This window comes from Ambystoma mexicanum, chromosome 12 (genome assembly GCF_040938575.1).
Source record: "Ambystoma mexicanum isolate Mex_15411 chromosome 12, UKY_AmexF1_1, whole genome shotgun sequence".
NCBI lineage: Eukaryota > Metazoa > Chordata > Amphibia > Caudata > Ambystomatidae > Ambystoma > Ambystoma mexicanum.
Genome location: NC_090936.1, coordinates 281364404 through 281389266, shown reverse-complemented (window position 1 = coordinate 281389266; position 24863 = coordinate 281364404). Strand labels below are relative to the sequence as shown.

At 44.5% G+C, this 24863-nt stretch overlaps 1 protein-coding gene across 4 annotated transcripts in view; it reads right to left on the bottom strand.

The window, feature by feature from the left end:
* SPX (spexin hormone) overlaps positions 1-21882 on the bottom strand; it is a 317178-nt gene extending 295296 nt beyond the window's left edge. The window contains exons 1-3 of one of the 4 annotated variants that reach the window (XM_069628440.1): positions 21773-21882; positions 18663-18743; positions 18495-18552 (exon numbers count right to left, since the gene is read on the bottom strand). In XM_069628440.1, the coding sequence (XP_069484541.1) occupies positions 18495-18552; positions 18663-18743; positions 21773-21778 (145 nt within the window). In that variant the 5' untranslated portion in view covers positions 21779-21882. Of the gene's footprint in view, positions 1-18494; positions 18553-18662; positions 19117-21772 lie in introns of those variants that run through there. The other 3 variants (XM_069628439.1, XM_069628437.1, XM_069628438.1) reach the window with 3 other exon arrangements.
* Between the last annotated feature and the right edge of the window lie 2981 nt (positions 21883-24863).

Sequence of the window (24863 nt, the reverse complement as noted above, 5' to 3'; positions counted from 1 at the left end):
AGCCTGTCATTTTGGAGGGCTGGGGACATGAGGGGCAGGAATCATGACAGCACCCCTCAACACAAACACCTCATAGACAACTCTACCTCTACAACCAATCATAATGTGACCCAGATGCCCAAAACCGGACTACTAATATAGCACAAAAAAAGAACCTATCACTAATATCAAAGCTACACTCATTAACGCCCGCTCACTAGGAGCACATGCTAGTGAAATTCATGACCTCATCATTGATCAGGAATTAGATCTACTCATAGTCACTGAATCTTGGCTCCATCAAGCTTCTGGACCTCTACTTACCATTTCTATCCCACCAAATTACACCATCCCTAGAACAGACAGACTTAAATCTATCGGTGGAGGTGTAGCCATCATAGCAAAGTCTAATCTACAGCTAAGATCATGTCTCATTGAAAACCCTGAAGGATACGAAATCCTGCTAGCCAAATTATCTGTCAACCACAAAACCACCATCAATCTCGTAGTTATCTATAGATCACCCAACTCAAGCACCCGGCCAGAGACCAACATACCACTCCTGCTAGCACCTTTCACCAAACCCATGACCAAATGTGTTATTCTTGGAGGCCTAAACCTAAGTTTCAATGACCGCTCAAATCACAAACCAAAGCCCTCTACGTGGCCCTCAAAGACATGCACTTCAGCCAACTGGTCAACACTCCCGCCCACAAAAAAGGGAGAACACTGGACTGGATACTATCTCTCAATACCACCATAACTATTTATTCAGTCATACCATTAGTCTGGACAGACCATCACAGCGTGAACTTCACCCTCAACTGCAACAAAACCCTCACCCCCAAAAATACAACTCTGGACACATATGAAACCAGAAACAGCCGTTAGCTGACTGCCGACAACCTGAATCCACTCTTAAGTAAAGCCCTTACAACACCAGTGATCACTTGTGATAATCCATGTTCACTAGCTAATATTTATCACAAATGTCTTACAGAGTCAATAGACTCCCTAGCACCTCTCATAACCAAAACACACCGCCCAAACAAAATAATCATCCTTTTGGTTCAAGGATAAACTACTAACACACAGACAAACCAAACGCGCCCTCGAACACCTGTACAAAAAAATCTCCCTCCACAGACTCAGCCAATTCCTTCAATACGGCCAATAAAGCGTACAAAACAGTCATCACATCGCACCAAGCTGATGCTTACACACCTCCGTATCTGTAATGCATCCTCGGATTCTAAAGAGTTGTTCTCTATCATAAGAGAACTAGAGAACCCTATCCCAACACCCAGCTCTACAAACATTAGCAAAGAATGGTGCACCACCATCCAAGAGGCACTCTCCTCCAAAATCCAACTGCTGCAAAAGAAAATAACCACTAAAAAATCAATACTAACCAGCATAAACCATGCACCTACTACTCTTCCAGCACACAATAACCTAAACACACCTCTGTTTCACTTCACACCAGTAACCCAAGAACATGTGAGGGCCACTATCGCTAAATTGAAAGCCTCCAGTTGTAAAGGGGATAACTTTCCTGCACATATAGTTAAAGACTGCGCAGCTTCCCTCACCCCCATCATCACTAACTTTGCCAATGCCTCTTTCAGCACCAAACTAGTCCCAGCCAGCATCAAAGAAGCCTGGGTCACCCCTCTTCTAAAAAAACCTACTGTTGACCCCACTGTGCCCACAAATTACCGACCAATAACCACCGTTCCATATTTACTTAAGATCATTGATAAAATAGCCTATTCACAAATTCAAACCCATGTTGAACAACACCAGCTCTTGAGAGCTTGCCAATCGGGTTTCAGACCTAACCATAGCACGGAAATGGCACTCATAGACTTGAAATCACAGATGGACACCATTAGGGATTCAGGGAAACTCTGCATGTTACTTCTACTAGACCTATCAGCTGAGTTCGATCTTGTAGATCACGATAAACTCTGTACCACCTTCGCCAATGATTTCAACTTCTCAAACAATGCTACCCTCTGGATAAATCTTTCCTCTCTCAACGCACATCCAGAGTCTCCATTGGCAAACTAGCCGCGGATCCCATACCAGTCCCCATAGGGGTAGCGCAAGGATCCTGCATCTCGCCAACGTTATATAACGCTTACACCAAACTCCTGTTTGCAGCTCTAGACAATATGGGTGTCATTTACACAAACTTTGCAGATGACACCCAGATCCTTGTTCCCATCACCAGGAACTACGACCAAGACACTCTAACTATTAATAGAGTCTACTCTGTCATTCAAACTGGATGGCCCAAACAGTCTTTGCCTTAATGATGAGAAGACAGAAAATCTCATTGTGGACTCCCAATCAAAAATAGCCTCACTCCATGCAGACTACTCAGCAATCAATATTGATGGCACCATGATCCCAGTACTCAAACAAGTCAAAATGCTAGGAGTCTATTTGGACTCCAATCCCTCTATGACCAAACATATCTCTGCCTTATCCTCATCCACCTCATACACATCGAAACTCATCGCGCCAAGCCGCTAATTCCTCACACCAACTAACTGCATTACCCTAGCTAGAGCACTAATACTCTCTAAACTGGATTACTGCAATGCACTACCATTAGGAACCTCCAACACCAACCTTAACCAACGTCAACCCATGCAGAATAAAGAACTACGTGCTGCCTTGGGAATAAAAAAAAGCGACCACATCTCCAACATCAGGAGAGAAACGCACTCGCTTCCTATTGAGGCTAGAATTCTATTCAAAATACTATGTGTTACCCATAAATGTCTAGATAACAAAGCCCCTATCTACCTGAACAATGCATTAAGAAAATAGCTCCAACAGGATACTATGATCCAATAACGACAAACTCCTAGAGATCCCCTGCTTCAAATACACCAGAGCAGGAGGGAGTAGCTTTCAAGTCCTCGCCACAAAACATTGGAACTCACTCGTTATCCACATTAAAAAGGAAGACTCCTTCCTCAAATAACAAAAAAACTTAAAAACATGGCTCTTTAACAAATTTTAGCCACCTCCATCAGCCTATACTTCTAGCTCTCATCAGCCTCCCACACATCAGACAACCCACATCATTAGGAACTAGACGTGTCTTAATGTAAATACGCTGTGTGCTGTCTATCTCTCTTTTGCGTTCACTGTAATTACTTCTACTATGCCTTTCCCTGTGTCACTATATCTAAAAATCATTATGTAAATATTGTCTGAATGCTTATGCAACATCTTATGCAAATGTACCTGTAACTACGCCGTGATACCCCAGGGTTTGGGTGTCTAACAAATGTAATAAAATAAAATTTTAAAAAATGAATCAGGCTGGAGACCTGTCACAGGCCCAGGATCGTGTTCAACAACTCAAAGATTAGTTAAAAATACTGCAGCAAGAGAGTGCAGAGCGTGAAACACCGTGTTTTGCACTGGGAAATGCAGAAAAAGAGTGTGTAGAAATTCTGAGCGCACTGCAACACAAGCTAAATGACCAGTCTGCTCATAATAGAGTCTATTTGGAGTATTCCAATCAGAAATAAAAAAAATGAAAACTGAAAATAGTCAATTAATTATCAAAGTGGTTGATTCCCGAAATGACTTTGATCAGATACATCAGCAGGTAAGTACTCTGAAACAACAGAGGATGCAGCTGGCTCTGGAAAAAGACCTCTTGAATCAGGATAATAGCATCCTATTACAGAGGATAAATCAGTTGGAAATGGAGGTAGAATAGGAACGGTCAGGTTCTCAGAAACTGACCAGAATTAGAGAAGAGAGGAATGAGTAAGTAGAGAGAGTGAGGCAAATAGAAGCTCAACTATTAGAGGCCGCAAAATGTAGGGATGAACAAGAGAAAGAGATTAGCCTCCTGAAGGAACAGTGCCTTGAATATGCACGCAGCATACAGGGCTCACAGAGGGAAAAATAATCACTTCACAAGATGCAGCAAACAAAGTGTTGGTTGGTAGCTCAGAGCAGGGTGCATGAGATTAATCAGGCCTTGGTGTCAGAATTCAAAAGCCATCTCTCTGACTACCAACAGCAAATAAATAAAGAGAGACACAGGTGTGAGAGCCTCACCACGGAAGTTGAAAATTATAAACAGAACCTGAGGCACCCTGACCAATCAGGATATGGGACAAGACCCACTGATCAAGGTGTGGTACCCCTCCCAGCAGGTGCCCCATGCCAGTCATTTATATCCTCTAATGCACAAATGGGAACTGACCTCAGCTATGCCACCTATCCACAACAGGGTGTCAGGAGGCAGTTAGACTTACCAAGGCCTAGTCCAACTGATCAAGAAGGCCAGTCCCTGTCTGAAATTGATGCGTATTCATTTCTGCCACACTGAAGGGAAGGTGGCCGGACCAGTGTCTCCTGGGAAGTAAGGAATAATACGGTAAGTACTTCAGACCATGAAAACTCTTATGAGGAGAAGTCAGGGAGTTAGATTGGCTGAAGATGTGACTAAAGAGAGACTGCCTTGCCCGCTTCGCTGAAGGAGAAAAGCCAGACCCTCAGCCTTGGAAGGGCATTGAGGGGAAGGGGGGAATTACCCAGACTCCCTAGTAGGAGGGATGAGGAAACTGGGTTCTATCCTGAGCCTAGGAGGAACTCCAGGGAGAGTGACCCTGAGAGTTCACTTTGGTCCAGGCAGGAGGAGTCCAGACCCCATTGTGCTGGGAAATATTCCCAATCTCATTGAGATAGGGAGCGCCTAGAAGACAGGGAAGGGAGTACCAGTAGAAGCTCTGAGTCAGAAGGTGAATGAACTCAGGTGCATAGGAAGAAATAGACAGCGAAGCAGAGAAAGGGTTTTGTGAAAGACCCAATAAGACACATCAAGGCCATAATGATATTGAAAGTGGCTAATCCAAGCACTTGGTGTCCAATATCTGCTTCCTGCTAGGAACTTCTGGTACTGTTACATTACAGGTGATGCTTTACCATTAAGAGGATGCTATCCCAGCTGAGACGCAATGGCGCGTGCTCTGAAAAGTAAATTAGCTCTTGTAAGTAATGCTTGTTTTGACAAGGCCAGCACTCTCGCCTTGTAAAGAACGGGAAGAGGACCCGACCCTTGCCTTACCCCTTCCCTTAGTGCCTACACGATCCAGTGCAGTACTCCTTTGTCTCCAGAGACATTTTTAAGGGAGGGATAAAGAGGCACTTGCCCAGGGAACCCACCTTAGAAGGGGGCCCCACAAGGATGCCTTATCTCAAGGAGATTCCATTGTTCACCAGACTTAAATAGCACACATCAGGATATTTTATGGCATGCTGCTGAGGCTCTAAACTTGTTTTCTTTCTTTTTTGACAAGTACATCTGCCTTGATCAATTCATTATGTAATGCTTTCTGTGTTCACTGTGGTATACATAGTATGTGTGTTCCTTGTGGCACAACTCTTGTAGCATTCTTTCCTTCCTCAGGGATTTATGCTGATCATGTGCAATAGCCAAAGTTGAAATGCATATTGATATATTGAGTTCTGCAATGGTTCAGAAGTTAGCTCAGCGTGTTAAGCACTCATTGCAGAGATATGTGTTCATATGCAAGATTAGAACAGCACATTCCAGCAAGGCTGGCTGAGCCTTTCCTATGTTTGAAGTTTATATACCTGCCTGCATATGTACTTGGTTTTGCAACACAACAGGTGCTATTATCAGCAATGTACCTGCAACAGATTGGAGTTGCTATCTTTAAAAACTAACATGTCATCTGTATGATGAAGATCTAGAAATTGGTTTGTTCAGGTGGGATGTTGTAAAACCTAGGCAATCACCTCCAACGATGAGCATACACGTTTTGACCAAGTGGTGAATACGTATCCAAATTCAAGACTGTGGAACCACAGCGTTCCTGCTTGTATCCTGGCTTTGCCAGCAGACAATACGGTGATCCTGGTCAAATCATGTAATATCTCTTACATCACTGTGCTGTCTTCCTTGATGTTTGCCTTCTCGCATGCTTGTGGCATCGTTTAGCCCATTACCAGTGGTCGTAGTGTATGAAAAGAAATAGTGAAACTATGTTCCTTGCTGGCTTGCCCCCACACCTCACAAACCCCATCACCAAGCTCTGTCCCATGTGCAATATAACCCCCCAAACAAATGCGCCTGCTGTTTAAGAGAACGTTCAGTGCACTGCAGTGCAAGCTTCTTTATTCCTACACTTCCATTCCAGAATGCTTTCTTTTTAAAATAAAAGTATAGGAACAGTAAATCTTATTTTAAAAAAAAAGTAGAGGAACAGCGCTCCCAACGCTCCTGCTCACTTCGACCACTGGCCTTTTTTCTTATGACAGAAGAGAGTGGACCAGATGTTGCAGGCCTCCGGCAATCATATTTTAAGGTCTGCTCGTTTGACACAAAAAACGGTTTTCTTTTTTGTAAAAGTCAAAGAATGTTCTGCACATTTATAAATTACATTTTCACAGATAAGTGTTTTTGAAGTATTTAATGCTTTAAAATACAAAAGACGACCCGAAATATGTTAAATCGCATCAATTGGTATGCTGGTACTTATAAACTTCCCTTGGTGATGGAGAGAATGAAGCTAGAATCATTCCCATTTTGCGTAACACCCTTCTATGATATTTAGTTTTTTAAATGGACTTGTTTGGTAATGTGATTTATGAACTTTCCAAGTCAGTTTTATAAAATTAGATTATTTTAGTTCAAGGTAAGAACCGGAAAAGAAAGTGTTCAAATGCAGAAATTGCAGAGTTGGCGCACATCACAGCTTCACCCTTTAACCAATGTGTGATCCCGGGCATCTCATTTAATCTTGTATTGCCTAACCCCTCAAAATTGCCAGTCCCTAAACCTTTCAAAATTGTGAGCTTCTGCAGAGTGACTTCCTTTTCAGGATATGATCTTCAAAAAAGCTGCACTCATTGTTTCACTGGCTACAGTATTGCTTACACTATAATAGTGAGCATTGATAAATTGCACACACCAGGCACATGTTCCTTTGATCTCTAATGACAACACTATTTGAAAACCATATCCGACTTCTTATCTCAGTCTGTCTGGATACAGACACCATCCTGGTAGCTTATAATCTGCACCCAGTATCCATTTTATGGTATGTCTAGCTATCTCCTTCCCTCCAATTGATCTTCCTCTATCAATGTTTGAGCACTTTTGCATTCTGTAAAACAGATAATGCAAGTTCTATATTCTGGGTTGCATGTACCATTTACATATGGTCCTACATTAATACTACAGGCTGCATACCTTCCTGGATGTTATTGATAAAAAGTCTCCTGTATCTATAATAGAACAGAAGTAACCTCTTCGTAGACTGCTAATGTTGGCCTTCAAATGCTACTTGGTTATCATTCTGATTGGAGCAAGAATGAAGAGGGTAAGGGGACTTAAAGGAAGTAACCATGCTTATTTTGAATCACTTCAGTTCTTTGGTTTGGTGGAAGGGGCCCCAAAGATGTCCGTGCCCCGGGCCCCAAAGTATCTTAAGATGGCCCTGTTTGTCTCCACATGTTGACTCTCACCAGTCTCTTCTTGTTTCAGAATCTCTACTCAGATAGGCCCCAGGAAATCATGAAAGCTGTCAAAGCCCATCACTGCAACTTTTTCTTGGATGCCAGATCATCTGGCAGCAAATGTAACCCTCCAAGCAGAGGCCTGCCCAGGCTCCGACTTGCCTATAGGGCAATAGGCCCATGGCCAAACCAAAAACACAAAATGCTGGTATGGGCAGTTTTTTGGGTCAGCGTGGGCCCTTTTTTGGGCATTTTGGGCCAGTTTGATTTAATTCACCATGCGGCTAGTAGTTGTGAGCAGTGTTGCTGATTAAATATTCTTTAAAATACACAATTTGCATCACACTTTATCAAAAAACTGCTCCTGGTTACTATTCAAACAGTGTCACAAAAGGATTCAATAGCCATTTGCAACAGTGGGCCCCTTTTTCATTGGTGCCCAAGACAATGTTATGGCCCAGTCCGACCCAGGGCCTGTTTGTAGCGCCATTGGCGCCACAGCATACAGAACACCAAACACTAACTGGAAGCGGCACCCACCCCAAAAATGTATGGACTAACCACAGGGATGCCACCAAAGGGATGCCAAGAATGTGCCCCCACCCCACCCAACATGAACCAGAACCCTTGGACCTCCGTGCCGCCATTGATAACCTGCTGCAGTCCAGAACAGAGGCAGTGGGCGGGGCTTATCCCCTTATGGATTTTCTGTCACACATACGCGACCAGCTTGGGAAAGGCAGAACGAGCTTGGCCAGAGAGCGCTGACCGTGTATTTACGCTGATGTTTAAATAAAGCTAAATAATAAGTTTCAATATCACAATTACCGTTCCAAGATGCACGTTTCTGCCGCAATCAAGTTCGAGAGACTCTGTCGAACGCCTTGGAATAATCCACGAAGCGTATGTGCAGCTTGCTCTGTTTGTTGACTAACGTAGTCCTAATAGGATAGCCAAGAGTCCAAATATTATAAAGTGTCCCCATGCCCTTTCTGAAACCAGTCTCCTGAAAAGGGAGCAAATTCTCTTTTTCCACCCATTCCTCAAAACTGCATAGGATACAATGAGAAAAAATGTTTGCGATCGAATCAGTTAGGGGGCGAGAAGTTTATAGTTGCTAGGGTCATTTCTGAACACCAGGCACCAAGTTATCCCTTTTCCAAGACTGATGAATCTTGCCTGTGGCAATAATATTTAAAGAACTTTGGCCCATAATTGTGGCCGATACTAGCATGGGGGCTAAGAATGTCTGGTTCGTGAATCCTCGCCCACCCCAGGTTGAGAGACAGAGGGATGGCACTAGGCCCCACAACAGTACTATAAACACCCTTGAACGATCTTGATGATATGGTGTGACTTTCTTGCAATTTGTGACCTTGTACTGTACAATTAAACGGTTCCATGTGATAATGTTCCCTGGGAAAACGTCACAAGGTAGGTGACTTTTTTTCCCTGCACCACTTCTAGCCTTCCCCACATATTTTAGGGTGGGTACAATGTTCTATTCTAACTCCAGTCCTAGAATATTTGGGGAAACTGCTTGATTTTCGTGAGAGTGCAAATTTGGGGAAATGGCACCCCCTGGCAACCTTTTCACTGGATGCCAATTAAACTAAATCAGGATTGCTCAGATGCACTGGTACTGTGATATTAGTAGTAAAACAGTCCTACAGGGAAAGGCCAACACAGCAACATCTAAAGCATAGAAGGAATCCTTAGAGGTGTTGGCACTTTCACAGTGAAAGTAAAGCAGAGCTGCTGGGCAGTGCTGGCGCCATCACAATGAAAATATAGCAGCCAATCTGAGAAGTGCCAGTGCTGTCACAGTAGAAATGTGTCAGGCCTGCTGAGAACCGATGGCCTGAACGTATGAATTGTGGGGCCGACCCTTAGGAAGAGGCAACACTGTTGTGGTTATGACGGTATGAGTTCCTGGTATACATTACATCAGGCAGCCGGCAAGCTTCATTTTGGATGACCGGTGAGCAGCCACCAATTGCCAACAGTTGTTTTGTTCATGGTAGGGTTTTTAGAAGATTGAGTAGACTCAATACTGCATCATATGTTGTATGTGTCCTGCAAATGCAAAATAGTGCAATGCAGAACATATGTGCAACACAGGATGCTGTTGTGTGCATGCCTGTGAAAAAGAGGAGAGCCGGGTGGGCCCTTACAGTTTAAACAGCAGAGGAGTATGTCAGCTGTGAAGGCATATCTACATTCTCCTCCCAGCTTTACCATTCCTGGCCAATGATGTGATTAACTAGACATTTGTGGAAATCCCTACCAACTAGGTACTTGTCTTAGCTTTTTGTGGCAATACCCCTCATATGATCCCTGTATAGAGCAAATGGTGGCAGTAATGTACTACCTTGATATTTAATGGCAAAAACTGGAAATAATGAGTGCCCTAAAATGTCTATACAAAAGCCATCACTACTGACTATGTTATTCCTTGTTCCAAAAGGTACATCACAGGTATGATGGTGCCTCCTGACCTTTAGAAAAAGCATTGACAAAGCCAACAGTTTTGGCTTTGTGTAGACACGGTATAGGCATTTGTCTGGCACCGCCATAATGGTACAATCTGGCCTTAAGAGGGCAAGCGCTGCACAATGGTGTGAGCACCTGGGCATAAGATGGCAGCGCCGGGCAAATGACTATCTAATACCTAGTTAGAAGCCAAAATTGTTGTGTTGCCAATGCTTGCTTTTAACAGGACTTCAGGGCAAGGACATGTATACTGTTTATAAATCACTGCTTATAACTCAAGTGACTGGTTTATTACACCCGTGGTGCATTTGTAGCTGCAATTAAGCTAGTAGCTCCCAGAAGAGTGCTTTGTAATAACACTGACAGGCACTGATAGCACAATGTTTAATGTTGCTTGTTGATAAGCGCAGCAGCGTGTAGCAGGAAGTGGGTAGGACTGGATATAGGGATTAACATGACCATGGACAGTCAATTGGTGGGTATTTAATCAAGCAACACCCACAAGTTGAGCCTCCCTCCTCACATCCCATCTATCCCCTAGTGCAATTCAACACAATAAAATCTTTTTGGGCTACAGGTGGTGATTTAGCACCACCTAATAGCCAAAACGAATCTGCATGATGACACAAGCCCCTGGTGCTGACTCTGAATGACACAACCTACAGGGCCAGCCCGGGGCATTCTGGTATTTGTAGTCCCCCATTCAAGATGGGGGGTGTAGGGATGCGTGCCACAATTGTACACTTTTTGCCTAACATATTTCTATCCGGATCTATATGTGTGTGAGTACCTGTCTATGATTTATGTACTGGTCAGATTGGAGACAAATATTGCATCCGTTTTAGTATATACTGATGCATTCCTACTTGTCTGTTTACAATAAAATTGATTTTTGATTGGGGTCAACCTATTTACCTCGCAGGAAACATTGACTGTCTTGACCTGCGTGGGATGGTGCCCTTTATATACATATACATAATGATTTTTTATTAGTTTTTACTTTTTTCTAATTCTCTAATTTCTTTTCTCTTTTTTCTGCCTTACTTTGGTTATATAATTTTGATTTTGAATATAGATTGGGCATTAATTTGAGATGTAAGCTGTCCTCTGATGCAATATGTTTTCGAATTATCTTATGCACAGTGTGTCCAATATACACTTTAGGACGCTTATTAGACTAATATGCACTTTAACTGGAAATGTTCAGTATTGATTGTGTGTTTTTATGCTGTTTTTATTGTGATTTCAGCACCATGTGTAATGTAATTGAATATGTGTCTATTAAAGATTGATTGATTTTTTACTCTCCTTGACCTGGTCTATCCCCTCATTTAGCTCCTACACAGTGAGCAATTTATTCTGTTGATTCGCTCAATGGATTGTTTCATGTGAACCCCCCACCCCCTCCTCTCTCTTGGGCTAATTACTCTGTTATTCCCCTGGGTTTATGTTGTTGGGGACGCCTATCCTGGATTACATGTTATGTACTTTTCAAGTCATCTTTATAAAACAGAGTATTGTTGAAAGCCAATATGGAGGTGAAGAGGGGATATGAGGCGCATATGTATTTGCCCAGGATGTGGCAAGAGAGATTGCAATCCTGGAGATTAGAGAGGTAATTTCCCTGGTGGTTCTGGCCCTGTGCTGTAAAGGATGCATGTGGGTGGACAGCATCTGCCCACTTTTTTCAGAGGATGGACGCAACCCCTGTTGGGTGTTTGAGGCCGGTAAACTCACTGAAGTGGTTGACTAACAGTATTTCAATCAGGCAGCCACGTACCCAGTGCAGTCTCTTACCCACAAAATCACATAAAAGTGTCATTAAAGCGCATGTCTCATATTGGGATTTTGTTTAGGGAATATTTCACTTTAGATTGTTGGGTTAAAAAGGTGGGTACCTTTTATTCTTTGACATGGTAGTTATTGGAAATCTCCTCACTCAGGTTACTTTACCAGTGTTGATTAAAAAAAATTGAAAGGCCAGTGCTCTTTTGTCTGGCACACTTTCTTGTAAGGGGAAAGGTTAATTGAATTAAATGTGTATATTTCACTTTAAGATATGTTCACTTACTGTCCGTATATTCATGAATTATAGCTTTTAATGTTTGCTATGGAGGCCGGAACTCCCACACCAAGTGACCCACACCCACCCCAAGGTTGAAACAACACATTTTACAGCACATGTTGCAGCAGGAATAGAACAAAAGCCATATGATTTACAGGAAGATATACACATATAACATCGCCAGCAACAGTCACCTAACATGCTGAGTTGCCTTTGCAACATTCTGCTATAGGTTTCCATGCTGCTCCCTGCTATTCCTGTGCCTGCCAGTTCTGGCCTGCTCAGCCCCTCCAATCAAGGCTCAAGGGGCCAATTGATAAGACGGCCTTCCCACTTCGAAGTGAACAGCACTTACTAATTTTGCTAAAGTCATGCCTCTCCCAGTGACGTACAGGAGCACGGCACTCAATCTGGATTTGGTATTTTAATTTTTGGTTTCGCCCATGCAAATACTTTGCAGAATCTCCACAGGGACAAAATGACACCCCTTCACTCATTGTTCAAGGAGAACCGGTGCAACTGCACCCTCAGCTCCCATGCACGCCACTCCTATGCACGCCACTCCTATGCATATATTATTGAGCCGCCACTTTCTTTTAGGACTTGAGCCCTATTCAATTTGTTTACTCTCACTGCCTCAAGACCTCCAGGTAGATAGGCTCTATTGCACTATAAAGCAATCCTGCAGTAAGCGCACCCTGTCCTGTCTGCCCCAGACCCAATCCCTGACATGACACTCTTGGAACTTGCTTGGAGTTTATTTCTTTTGACAGTCAAAATAATCATTATCTGTTGATTTTCTTAGACAAAAGCATATTGCTAGGTTGGACAATATGGGCATATATATACACAATAATAAAAAATAACTGTGACACTTCTGCAAAAATAGAAGTTGGCTTCAATTAGCAAAACACAATAACCATATATTTTTGCAATGCCTTCCACAGCCAGATGGTGTTTTCAAACTAACGTTTTAAAAATACATTTTGCAAACAATATGTCTACCAATTACATCTGGCAAGAGATATGTTCACGTGCTTGAATTGCAGAATGCTCTCAAAATCCTGGCTTCGCCACTTGGCCAAAGTGGGTGCTCCTGGGCAAATCTCTTTATTTCACTATGCATAATCTGCCAAAATTAGAAGTCTCTACAAGGTATTCGGCTCTCAGTGTCTGCTACTTGAACAAATCCTCACTCCTGATATAGCCACACATGTAAATATTAACAGTAACAATTGATATACTGAATGTCACAGTGTGTGTGTCTCCTGCCTTACTCATGGCTACAGGGTTCTAATGTAACTTTCCATGACACCTTTGCATATTGAAGAATCTGCGTGGTATCTTTTTTTCTGTAATATAACTGATGCCACCATGTGTGCAAATAAGTGGGGCCCACACATCTTTTGCCATCTGGGGTCCCCACAAATCTCAAATGGAGGCCATATAGCTTCACGCCTTCCACGTGGCTAATGAAATCATTCGTGCAGACCTTGGGACGAAAAGAAGCAGCTTTACCCTCATCGTGGAGGTCCGAGTGGCCAGCTCATGAGTGAAGCGCATCTTTCGCCAGGGATAAACTCCCTCCAACCCCCTGCTTGCTCTCCCCCAGCATTCCTTCCTTCCGAGGCATTAACTGGGATAATACAAGCACCTGTTATGGCAGGGCTTAGAGGTGGGAGTATTCCAACATGAAGCGCTATATTAGAACACAAGTTATTATTGATTTCAATCGCACCGTTGTGAGATTGTCCAATAGAAAAATGGTTACATCACTGTTTAAGTTGGATTCTCTGTCAAGGACGGAGGCTCAGATTATGCTTCTCTTTCAATTTACTACTCAAGCAGCAATGACAAACCAATAATATAACTAGTAACAAAAATCAAAACTACAATATCCACTGGAAATAGTCTCTTTGGTAGTCCTGATATTATTGTTCTCTTAACTGACCATGTGACAAAATTAACCAATCAGTCCAGTCATTAACCATGACCACACTGACCATCCTCTTCTACTTCCTCTTTCTTTGCTGCTCGGCAGCGAGTTAAGTACTAAATGTTTAATTACTTCATATGGTTTCTTTATAACTAAAAGTCGGTTTTATCTAGTGTTTGGCATATGCCCGCGGAGCGTCGAATTGTGGCGCAGCATATCTGCATTTAGTGGGGCAGGAGAGTTACGGTCACGGCAGGGCTAGTGCTCCGGCGACTTCAACCATACGGCAAGCCCCACAGAGGACAGCATGGTCTTGGAAGGAGGAGCGCAATGGGGCTGCGTAGTTCCGGAGCATCCTCCATTCCGATGGCTGTAACAAAAGAGAAGGGGCTAGAGATTATCACTCCCGCGATTCAAAATTACTTATCTATATACACACAAAAGAGCGAAAGAACACTCACAGCATATGATCACTGAGGGAAGATGGCGACCTGCGATTTATTGAACACAGCGCCCCTGCAAAACAGGATAGTGTATATATATGACCAAGCAGTGTGTGTACCGCGAAACGCGTTGTTCTTCTGTTGCTTTCTTTGTTCCGTGGCACATTTAAAATAAAAGGAAATTCTGTTGCCAGGAATCCTTCAGGTATCCCTGGCTCGTTGCTGGAAGACTATTATGTTTCCTAAGCTGCTCTGGATGTGCATTCCGACATTACATTTAGTACTCGGGTACGAAATTTCTGCAAATATATAAATATATATACAGACTCAAGGAGACAATACATTAGAAACTACTGGCTATAATATAATCCCCTCCCCAGTGTCTGTGCTGAAATGAGTTCCTCCAGTGATGAGGGTAAGGCTTGTATTAGCCAAAAGAGGAGCCACATGGAAATGACTCAGGTCCTTCAAAAAGCCCTGGGCGCAGCTCTGATGCAGGATTGGCTCAAGTTATCACAGGGGCTAGAGGCAATCAAAGGGATGAAAGCACAGGGGAGACTGAAATGAGGCAGAAAAACAGCCTGCAGGGCAGATGAAGCCCATACCCTCGTGGGCACACAACCCAAGAAGAAGGGTGGTAAGAGAAGGAAATTGGGAACCAAAGCAGGGCTTTGCAGGTGGCAAGATAAATCATCCAATACCTCAGAGGAGGGGGATGACGTTTGGGAGGATGGCTACTCAGAAAACGAAGTATACTCGATATCATCTTCAGAGGAAGAAGTCCGTAAAGCGCTGAAGAAAAAGAAAGCAAAGACGGAAGAGGACGGAAGAGGACAGCGCAGATGATGACTTCGACCCAGAAGCATTGATTCACCCCAATCTTCCTATCTTAGAAAGCGTCTGAGGGCACAACTAGCAAAAGAAACTAGAAGTAAGATGAGAGCAGAATGCCCAAGACCTTACCTCCCTGCCACTGAGACACCTGAGATTGATGAAAACATGGTCATATTTAAGAGCAAATACGTAAAAGATGTGAGCAAAGGTCTGGATAGGTCCTGGCGATCATGCCAGGACAAGATGTTAGACATTGCAGGACCACTCCCCAAGATTTTACAGATAGGCGAAGAAGCCAGAGAGAAGGGTGAAGCAGTGGACCCGATGATTTTAATCCGGTGGGCCCAGAGAGCAATTTGTATGCTGGGTAATGCAAATTATGCTATTACCACGGAGAGAAGGAGATCACTGCTAGTGAAAATAGACCCAAAACGCAGTGATTTAGCCTTATCAGAGACAGCGACGGCAGCAAAGGGGAAACTCTTCAGAGAATCATTTATCAAGGAATTAGCGAAGTTCGCAAACTCTTATGCAGCGCTAGATGAGGCACAGGCATCGCTCAAGAGAGTATTCCAAAGAAGCATTTTCAGGAGGGCCAGCAGAGGTAGGGGTCGCTCTGCCGGCCGTATCCAATTCAATAGATCCTACAATGATAGGACACAGTGGCGAGACCAAGAATAGCAGAGGCAGACCCCTTTCTTCCCATCAAGGGGCAGAGGAAGGGGAAGAGGCTGGTGACACGGGGATGGTTAACAGAATTCCACAGGTGAGAGCGAACAGCCTGGGCTTAGTTAGCCCAGCAGTAGGGGGAGGCTAGCCGAGTATATAAAAAACTGGCATGCTATATCCGGAGATACCTAGGTATTAGAGACAGTGCAGGGTTTTGACATAGATTTTCACATGATACCACATTAGAAGAACCCCCCCCAAGAGGTTTATGTCTAAATAAAGAAGACAGACAATTATTAGAGGAAGCGTTAAGAGGCCTGGAATACAAAAACGCCATAAGACAGGTAACAGACTCCTCGGGCGGATTTATAAGCAACATGTTCCTAATGAGGGGAAAACACAAGGTGAGACCAATCATAAACCTGAAAGGTCTGAACGAATTTGTTGTATACAGACACTTCAAAATGGAAGGGATACACCTTTTAAGGGACACTTTAATTCAGAGCGATTGCCTCACCAAGATAGACCTGAAAGATGCATTTCTAACTATACTCATGGCGAAGGAACACTGCAAATTCCTAAGATTTATCTGGGGGGAGTCGACATGTGAGTTTCGTTGTCTTCCCTTTGGACTGGCATCCGCACCATGGTGTTTCACCAAAGTAATGAAACCAGTGGTGACCCACCTCAGCGGTCAGCAGTTAAGACTCATAATATATCTGGATGATATATGCTTAATGTGGCAGGAAAAGAAGACACTCCGTATTCAGGTGCAGATGACAGTAAATCTATTGCAGAACCTGGGCTTGCTAATAAATTGGGAGTAATCCAGAATACTGCCAGAACAGAAAATGGAATTTCTAGGGTTCATAGTACACTCGACATAGAGATCCCTCATTTTACCCATTACCAAGGTGAGCGACATCAAGAAACAGATAAGGCATACCTCATCAAGGAGAGAGATATCGCTGAGAGACATTGCCAGGCTAGTTGGACGCCTAGCGTCATCGATCCAGGCTATATTCCCAGCACCCCTGCATTACAGAGCCCTACAGAGATTGAAGATCAGATACCAACTTGAATGTTACAATCTCCAAGGAAGTAAGGGAAGAGTAAGAGTGGTGGCTACACCACAAGAATGCATGGAACGGGAGAACCACGTTTGGCTCGTCCCGGGACCTGATCATCGAATACGACGCCAGCAGATGGGGCTGGGGAGCCCGATGCAGGAACCTGACGACAGGGTGCAGGTGTTCAGATCAGGAGACAGCTCTTCATATCAACTGACTAGAATTACTAGACATAAACTTTATGTTTTAAACTAATATAGAGTATAGCATTGTTAGTGGTGAGTAAGCTTGAACAAGCATAATCCGAGCCTGCGGTCTTGACATAAAATTCAGAATTTCTACACATTTGTTCTAGAAAGTCATAATTATATTAGATGACACGAAGGCGAAGGATTATCCCACCCTGTCAATCGTAATTTAAATGAGGATTGTTGAACATGTATTGAACTGTTTTTAAAAGTTATATAAATGCATAGATGGATTTGAACATTAATGATATAATCTATCCATAATTTTCTTATACTGCGCCAGACGGCCAAAGGCCTCAGGGCACTCACAGGACAGACAACACAGAAACAAGGACAGAGTCAAATCAGTCCAGTCCTTAACCATGACCACATTGAACATTCTCTTCTACTTCCTCTTTCTTTGCTTGATCAAAATTGTGAAGTCGTTCTTCAATTCCCTGGTTGTTTGGAATCCAACACTGTACCTAGTAAAAAACAAAATATATTCAGTGACTGTAAGTAATTAGAACTGTCGGAAGTATACGATTGTCCCACATTCTTTCGACTTACAGTCACTGAATATATTGTGTTTTTTACTAGGTACAGTGTTGGATTCCAAACAACCAGGGAATTGAAGAAAGACTTCACAATTTTGATCAAGCAAAGAAAGAGGAAGTAGAAGAGAATGTTCGAGTGGACTGATTTGTCATGTGGTCAGTTAAGAGACCAATAATATCAGGACTACCACTTTTTCCAATGGATATTGTAGTTTTGATCTTTGTTATCAGTAATATTATTGGTTTGTCATTCCTGCTTGAGTAGTATATTGAAAGAAGCATAATCCTTCACCTCTGTGTCTTTAATGGAATTATAACTTTCTGGAACGAATGTGCTGAAAATCTGAATTTTCATATGTTTCAAAGCAACATGAACAAATGTATGGTACATTGGAAGATAATGCGGAAATTGGAGTGGCGAATGCTTAGTACAAGAGACGTTCGTTTCATGTTCGAAGAATTAGACATTATGAAATACGCATTTATTAAAAACCGGTATAGTAAAGGGATACATTAGGAGATGTGTGCTAAATGGCGAGTTTACTAGATCAAATAAGTGTTATGTTTGGTACTTTCCAGACAAAAGTTCTACAAAGCAGAAATGCCGATAGCGCATGCGTGGTTACATTCTCAGGAGAGCTAGACAACACAATATTGATCCGTCTTGATTTGGTTTATTAAAGCAGACGGGACTTACGTGCTCCCTTTAAGTACAGCATCGCCTGCGGAGTCCAGTTTCTTCTTTGGAAGCGGCCCTTGGCATAAAGAGAGGAGGGGGCATTTTTAGTACAGTGTAGGGAGGGTGGGGGGGCGAGGGCGTGCGCGCGCGCGCGCGGCTCCAGCGGCCGGGCTTCGTAGGTAGTACCTGAGGTGCGCTCCGGGAGTGGGAGATGAAGGAAGCGGTCAGCAGCAGCGCCGCGACGCAGGCAGCCAGCCTGGGGAAAACCTGCAGCACAGGGGGAAGCAGAAGACACGCTGAGAGGCACTCCTCCGCCCTCCGCGCAGTCCCACCTGAGGAAGACACACAGCAATAGAGCAAGCACCAGACGCCCAGCCTGTCACCCCGTTCCCATCCACACAGTCTCGCGATCACGATATTCAGCATGGAAGCGCAGGGCGCGCGGCGTGAGAGGTCAGTTGCCATCGGTACCGCGCGCACTGTGGAAGACCTCCAGCACGGGGCGCTCTGGGAGTCACTCGTGTAACACCCGCACTGTGTTCAGCACAGAATAATGGCGCTGGTGATCACGAGAACTCCTCAGGAGAAAGTGCAAGACACGTGAGGGGTCAGACACTCCTCTACTGCCAGTACACTCCCCACTCAGGAAGGCCTCTACGTGGACCACTCTGGGAGTCACTCCTGTGCCAACTGCAGAATCCACCAGCGAAATGCCTATAACACAAGAGCACACACAAGACACCCTGGGGGCAGGCTCGGACTGGCCTATAGGGCAATGGCCGAAGCCAAACATGCTGGCGTGCGACCGTTTTTGGGATAAAATGGTGTGACTATCACTTGTTTAACCAATGTGGGCCAGTTTGATGATTTATTACACAATGATGTGGCTAGTAGTTTTTACCAGTGTTACTGAATAAATATTCTTTAAAATACACAATTTGCATCACATTTTATCAACAAAAAAGCCTTGGCTACTACTCAAACGCGCTGTCACAAAATGAATGAAAAGCCATTTGCAAATGTGGGCCACTTTTTCAATTGGTGCCCGAGATAATTGTATGCACCATTCCGACCCTGCCTGGGGGGTCTCTCATTTACCACTTGCACAGCGCTCCCTGGATAAGATATCCGGCACAGAAGGGTTGCACAAAGATGAGGAAAACTCCACGGAACCGAGCGCGAGACACATGATGGGTGGGTTTAGGTGGGGTGAGAGGGGGGGTGGCCGCACACCTTTGCTCCCCCCGCCTCAAGCTGGTGCCCTATTATCCACCCCCCCCACACCAAAGGCTGACTTCACTACTGAGTCACTCCTTTACCACCGATACACTCACCACTGCGGAAACCCTCAGCACAGGCTACTATGGGGGCGTGGGGGGGCATTCGTACGCCACCTATATCACATAAGACACCATGAGAGTCACTCCGTTAGCACCTGCGCAGTAATCACTGAGGAAAGACCTGCAGCGCAAAAGAAGACACACGACATCCCGAGACCCGCTCCTTTTTTCAACTGCAAAATATACAGTGAGAGAGACATACATCACATGAGCAAGAACAAGGCACCCCCCGTGTCACTCCTATACCCTCTACTCAGTCATCACAGGAGAAGAAGCGCAAGCCCAAGAAGCCAGTCACTCATTTGCCATCTGCTAAATCCCGTCCTCCTCGCGGTGCCCTCAGGGCTGGACTGTTTTAAAGGGTAATCTGGGGATTTCCTGGTGGGCTGCTGCACCCTGGGCCTCTTTTGTATTTAATTTTCACCTTTTACCATAGGGAAAGGGTTGGGCTTGCTTAAAATGTGTAATATGTAATATGGGGCTACTTTGAAAATGATTTCCAGGGCCTCTTTTGGTTCCCAGTCAACCACTGGGTGCCCTATAGCAGATGGGCAAAAGGCACGGGGCACCGCGAGAGTCACGCCTTCATTACCCTTGCTGGCCTTCCTCCTAGCATAATAGCACGCGCCAGCCACACGAGGAGGGACTCATTCACCCTGTACAACAATGCTCAACTCTCTACACAGTGACCTGTCGCAGAGGGCCAACAAGCACACAGAATCCAGGGAGTCACTCCTCTATCATCTTCGCTGCCACCCCTTGGTGACAATTGCAGTATAGGCGCATAATGAGTTCTCAACTCCCGCCCTCTACTGTGCTCCGCCTTTCATCCAATCCTATCAGGTGCTGCTCCGGGCTGTCTCTGCCCCAGGCCGCTCTGACCAACGACCACATACCTGTATAGAACGAGTTCTCACCTCATGCTCTCTACTGTCTCCACCTTTCATCCAATCACATCAGGGGCCGCAGTGGACTGTAGCAAAGCACGGGGCTGGCAACATCCCAGCTAAATACCACTTCCAGTCCCCTACTCCTGGGGTCCCTTTGACACAATAATACAATGACCCCGATATAGTGGGGCAGTTTCTAGTACCTATGAAAAGTTTAACAGATGTGCACCTAAGCAGACAAACATTGGGGCCTGATTCACAGAACGTGTTCCTATGGGATTGCGCCATTATGAAACGGTTCTGTGGAGCAGGCCCTAAGCACGAGAAGGGTCTCCGCTATGCCGGTATATCATATGTGAATGCCTGGTGTATTTGACATACGCTCGAAAACGCCATCCCAGCATAATTAGGGAGTATACATCGATGGACCGACTTCGGCTATAGTTTGGGACGCTCTGCTGCTTATGCTCGATGGAATAAGGTGTTGTCACGATACATGTCCATGAACGGGTTAATCACGAATTCAGTCCGTGATGACTTCAATTCCCCTTAACACGCACCAAACAAAGCTCGAGGCTCACGCATCTCCTTAAGACGAACCGCAATCGAGGCTCACAAATCACCATAACACGCACCGCAATCGAGGCTCACAAATCACCATAACACGCACCAAAATCGAGGCTAGCAAATCACCATAACACGCACCGCAATCGAGGCTCACAAATCACCATAACACGCACCGCAATCGAGGCTCACAAATCACCATAACACGCACCGCAATCGAGGCTAGCAAATCACCATAACACGCACCGCAATCGAGGCTCACAAATCACCGTAACACGCACCGCAATCGAGGATTGTAAATCACCACAACGCGCACCTCAATCGAGGCTAACAAATCTCCTTAAGACACACCGCAATCGAGGCTCACAAATCACTATTACACGCACCTCAATCGAGGCTAACAAATCACCTTAACAGGCACCGCAAAACTCGAGGCTCACAAATCACCATAACACGCACCGCAAAGCTCAAGGTTCCACCTTTGCATACCATGCCAACTTACCTTCATCTTCTCTCCCCTTTCCTCCAGGTCCCCTCCCTTCTCCTGGGCTCCTGGTATCTGTTAAAAGGTCTTTGATCTCTGCTGCATGTGCGTCTCTTTTTAAACCGTCCCTGTGCACCCCATCCCACCCCTCCCCTCCCCAGCAGTGTGGGTGAACCCAGAGGGACCCCTTGTCAGCGGTGGAGATGGAGAGGTGGGCGATCCGATGACTCCTGAGGGGGTACTCCAACCAGTGGGGAGTAAGAGGTGGAGGGGTTGGGGGGGTGGACGGGGGGGCGTGATGGAAGGGTGGACCCCGTAGCTCGGAGACTCAACTTACTGAATTAATCAACTTCACTGTCTCAGCTTCGCACATCAGCTTCCAATACAGACGTCACTGCCTGCCTGGGGGATCGATGCGTGCAGGCAGAGGGTGGAGGTGACGGTGGGAATTGGACAGCACTCGGCGAACCGGCCCTGCACACACCGATGGCCACGCCGCACACAAACAGCCCACGAACTATTTTCCAAATCTAGGCTGTGAATATTGGCTGTGTGTTAAGGACGAGCCACGAAGGAGACATGGGCACGCTCTGCTTTGAACTAATAACATAGCCATTTTTCAATTTAAGGAATCAAAAATATGTCGCGGTTCCGGACTGCGCCACGAATTCACCACAACGGCCAAGCGGCATTCATTGTATACCAGGTTAGATTCTTCACCCTTCGAAGCGGAGAAATAATATGCAATTGTATTACCCAATGTAATGCCACTCACTTTAATTCATTAATGCGGTTGGCAGTTGGAATCAGTCGGTCCTGCTGTGAGCCGAATGTGTGACTGCAGGGTGCGTACAGATTAATGAGATGAGGATTTCGTATAATTTAAGTGCTTGGAGGTAGTTGATAGGTGACCAATTTGGCGTGAAACAGAACCATAAACAAGCCAACATTTATGTTTGTGTGATATATAGCACAGCACAACACACAATGACATGTACTTTACTGCCGCAATTCAGAGTGTGTCCACTCTCATGTGTTTTACAGTTCAAAAGTGGACCAATATTCACAGGAAATGTATACATAAAGCTTCCTAACTATTGAAAGCCTTAATGCTCTGCCCTGTACTCAGGTGGGCTGTTTCGAGGTTTCCGGAAGGTCATCATAAAAGCCTACCTCCTTTTCTCAGAGTTACCCTCTTAACCTACCTCTCATCTGCCAGCTAGCTAACATGTTTCCCTCGCCTCTAATCTGCCTCCACTCTAGCACTTTACTCATTGTGGTCACATCCCGAGCACAGCTGGCCGTACCACCTACCTGAACTTAAAAATGTCCAATGTTGGATGCCCCTTAATCTATGTATGTCCACTTATGTATTGTCCCCGGTGACTGTACCATTCACTCCCCTTCACAACCTGGTGAGAATGTCCCTCTAACTCACACCCTGCCGTATAAAGTTCATTGCTTGTGACAAAACATCTTCCGGGGCACCAGTGGTCCAGGGATGAATATCGATTTCTAAACCATCAATCAGCCCCACACCTCTACTACATCAGAAGGGATCCAAACAGATTGCAAACACAAGTCAATTATATAACTCCTTGTCCAATGTTGGTAACGTGGACGGAACAGCAGGCTTATCTCTGCATGGTCGTGGACAGTTGGTTAGTTGCAACACAACGAAAATACAATTATTACCAAATGATAAAAGGGACTGTGCAGACAAGGTTGTTAAAAATATCTACTTTATTATTATCACAACAGACTGTTCTAGCACAGTGCAAAATACAACCTACCCTCTAAAGGAATAGGGAGGAGAGACTGTCACATTTTTTAGGCAATCACACTTAACTAAGGGAGTTCCTTTCCCCCAAGCAAGGTGGGACACAATAAAGCGCTATTTCTTTCAGATTCACTTTGGTGAGGCCTCCAACACATCTCGCACCCAACCCAACCCTATGTCAACGATGGACCAGTGACCAGGCCGGTGTATAGTACGAATATTTATTTATTTAAGGTTTAACAAGGAAGACAACCAGCCAATATCAGCCACCAATAATGTGGCAACACCCAATATCACAACAATAACTCGATAGAAACAACACAGGTACAATTTTGAAACATGCAATCACAACTTACAACCAATTTAATATCAATTTAACCAATAGAAAAGATTCACAATACAATGGAAATATAGTTTTGCAACACACATTCAAAGGACAGGCAGTGCTTTGGGATTCTGGTTTGGGAGACGAGGGCATCAATAGGAAATTTAGTTTTTAGGCTTTCATTTAAAAGGCACAGCTGGGAAAAGGAACTCAAATGGGGAGTCGTTTTTCAACACACTTGAAAATCTCGAAGCAATACCTGAAAATTCTGGTGAGAGAAAATTAGAACAAAGGGGAAATTTTGTTTTGCAACACATGTACAGATGAAATGCAGTGCTTTGTAATTCTGATTTAAAATGAATGGGGATGAATGGGAAATTTCGTTTTGCAACACATGTACAGATGAGATGCAATGCTTTGTAATTTGATTTAAAGGAATGGAGATAAATGGTCAATTTTGTTATGCACCCTCCGCATTGACTTGAAAGGAGGTTTTTTGTGGATTACCTCTTTTGGGATTCAGCACCCCCCACCCCCTTCTATACGGGAGTTAGGGGTTTAAAAAAACAGTAGGTATAGCCCATAAAGACTTAGTTGACTAACACACTAGGCGTGAACTTTGTTAGTTTTGAACTCCAACAAAACTCATCCAGTGATTTTCTATATGGGAATTAATTCATTTACTTTAATCAAATGTGCTAAGGGTCAACACAGTGTCTCCCCCTTCCCACAATTAAATGAAAAGGATTAAGGCGGGGTGCTCCCAACACAATGGGCCTCATTACGACCCAGGCGGTAAGTTACCGCCTGGGCCGTGACTTTACCACCATGGCGTAAACTGCGTTTACGCCATGGTGGTTGGCGGACTTACCGCCCCATTCCGAGGTCGGCGGGGCGGTAAGTCCCCAATCCCCATTTACCCTTCCCCATTCCCATTTTTGCCCCATAGGGCATAATGGGAGTGGGGATGGCGTTAATTACGCCACCGTAAATTACGGTGGCGT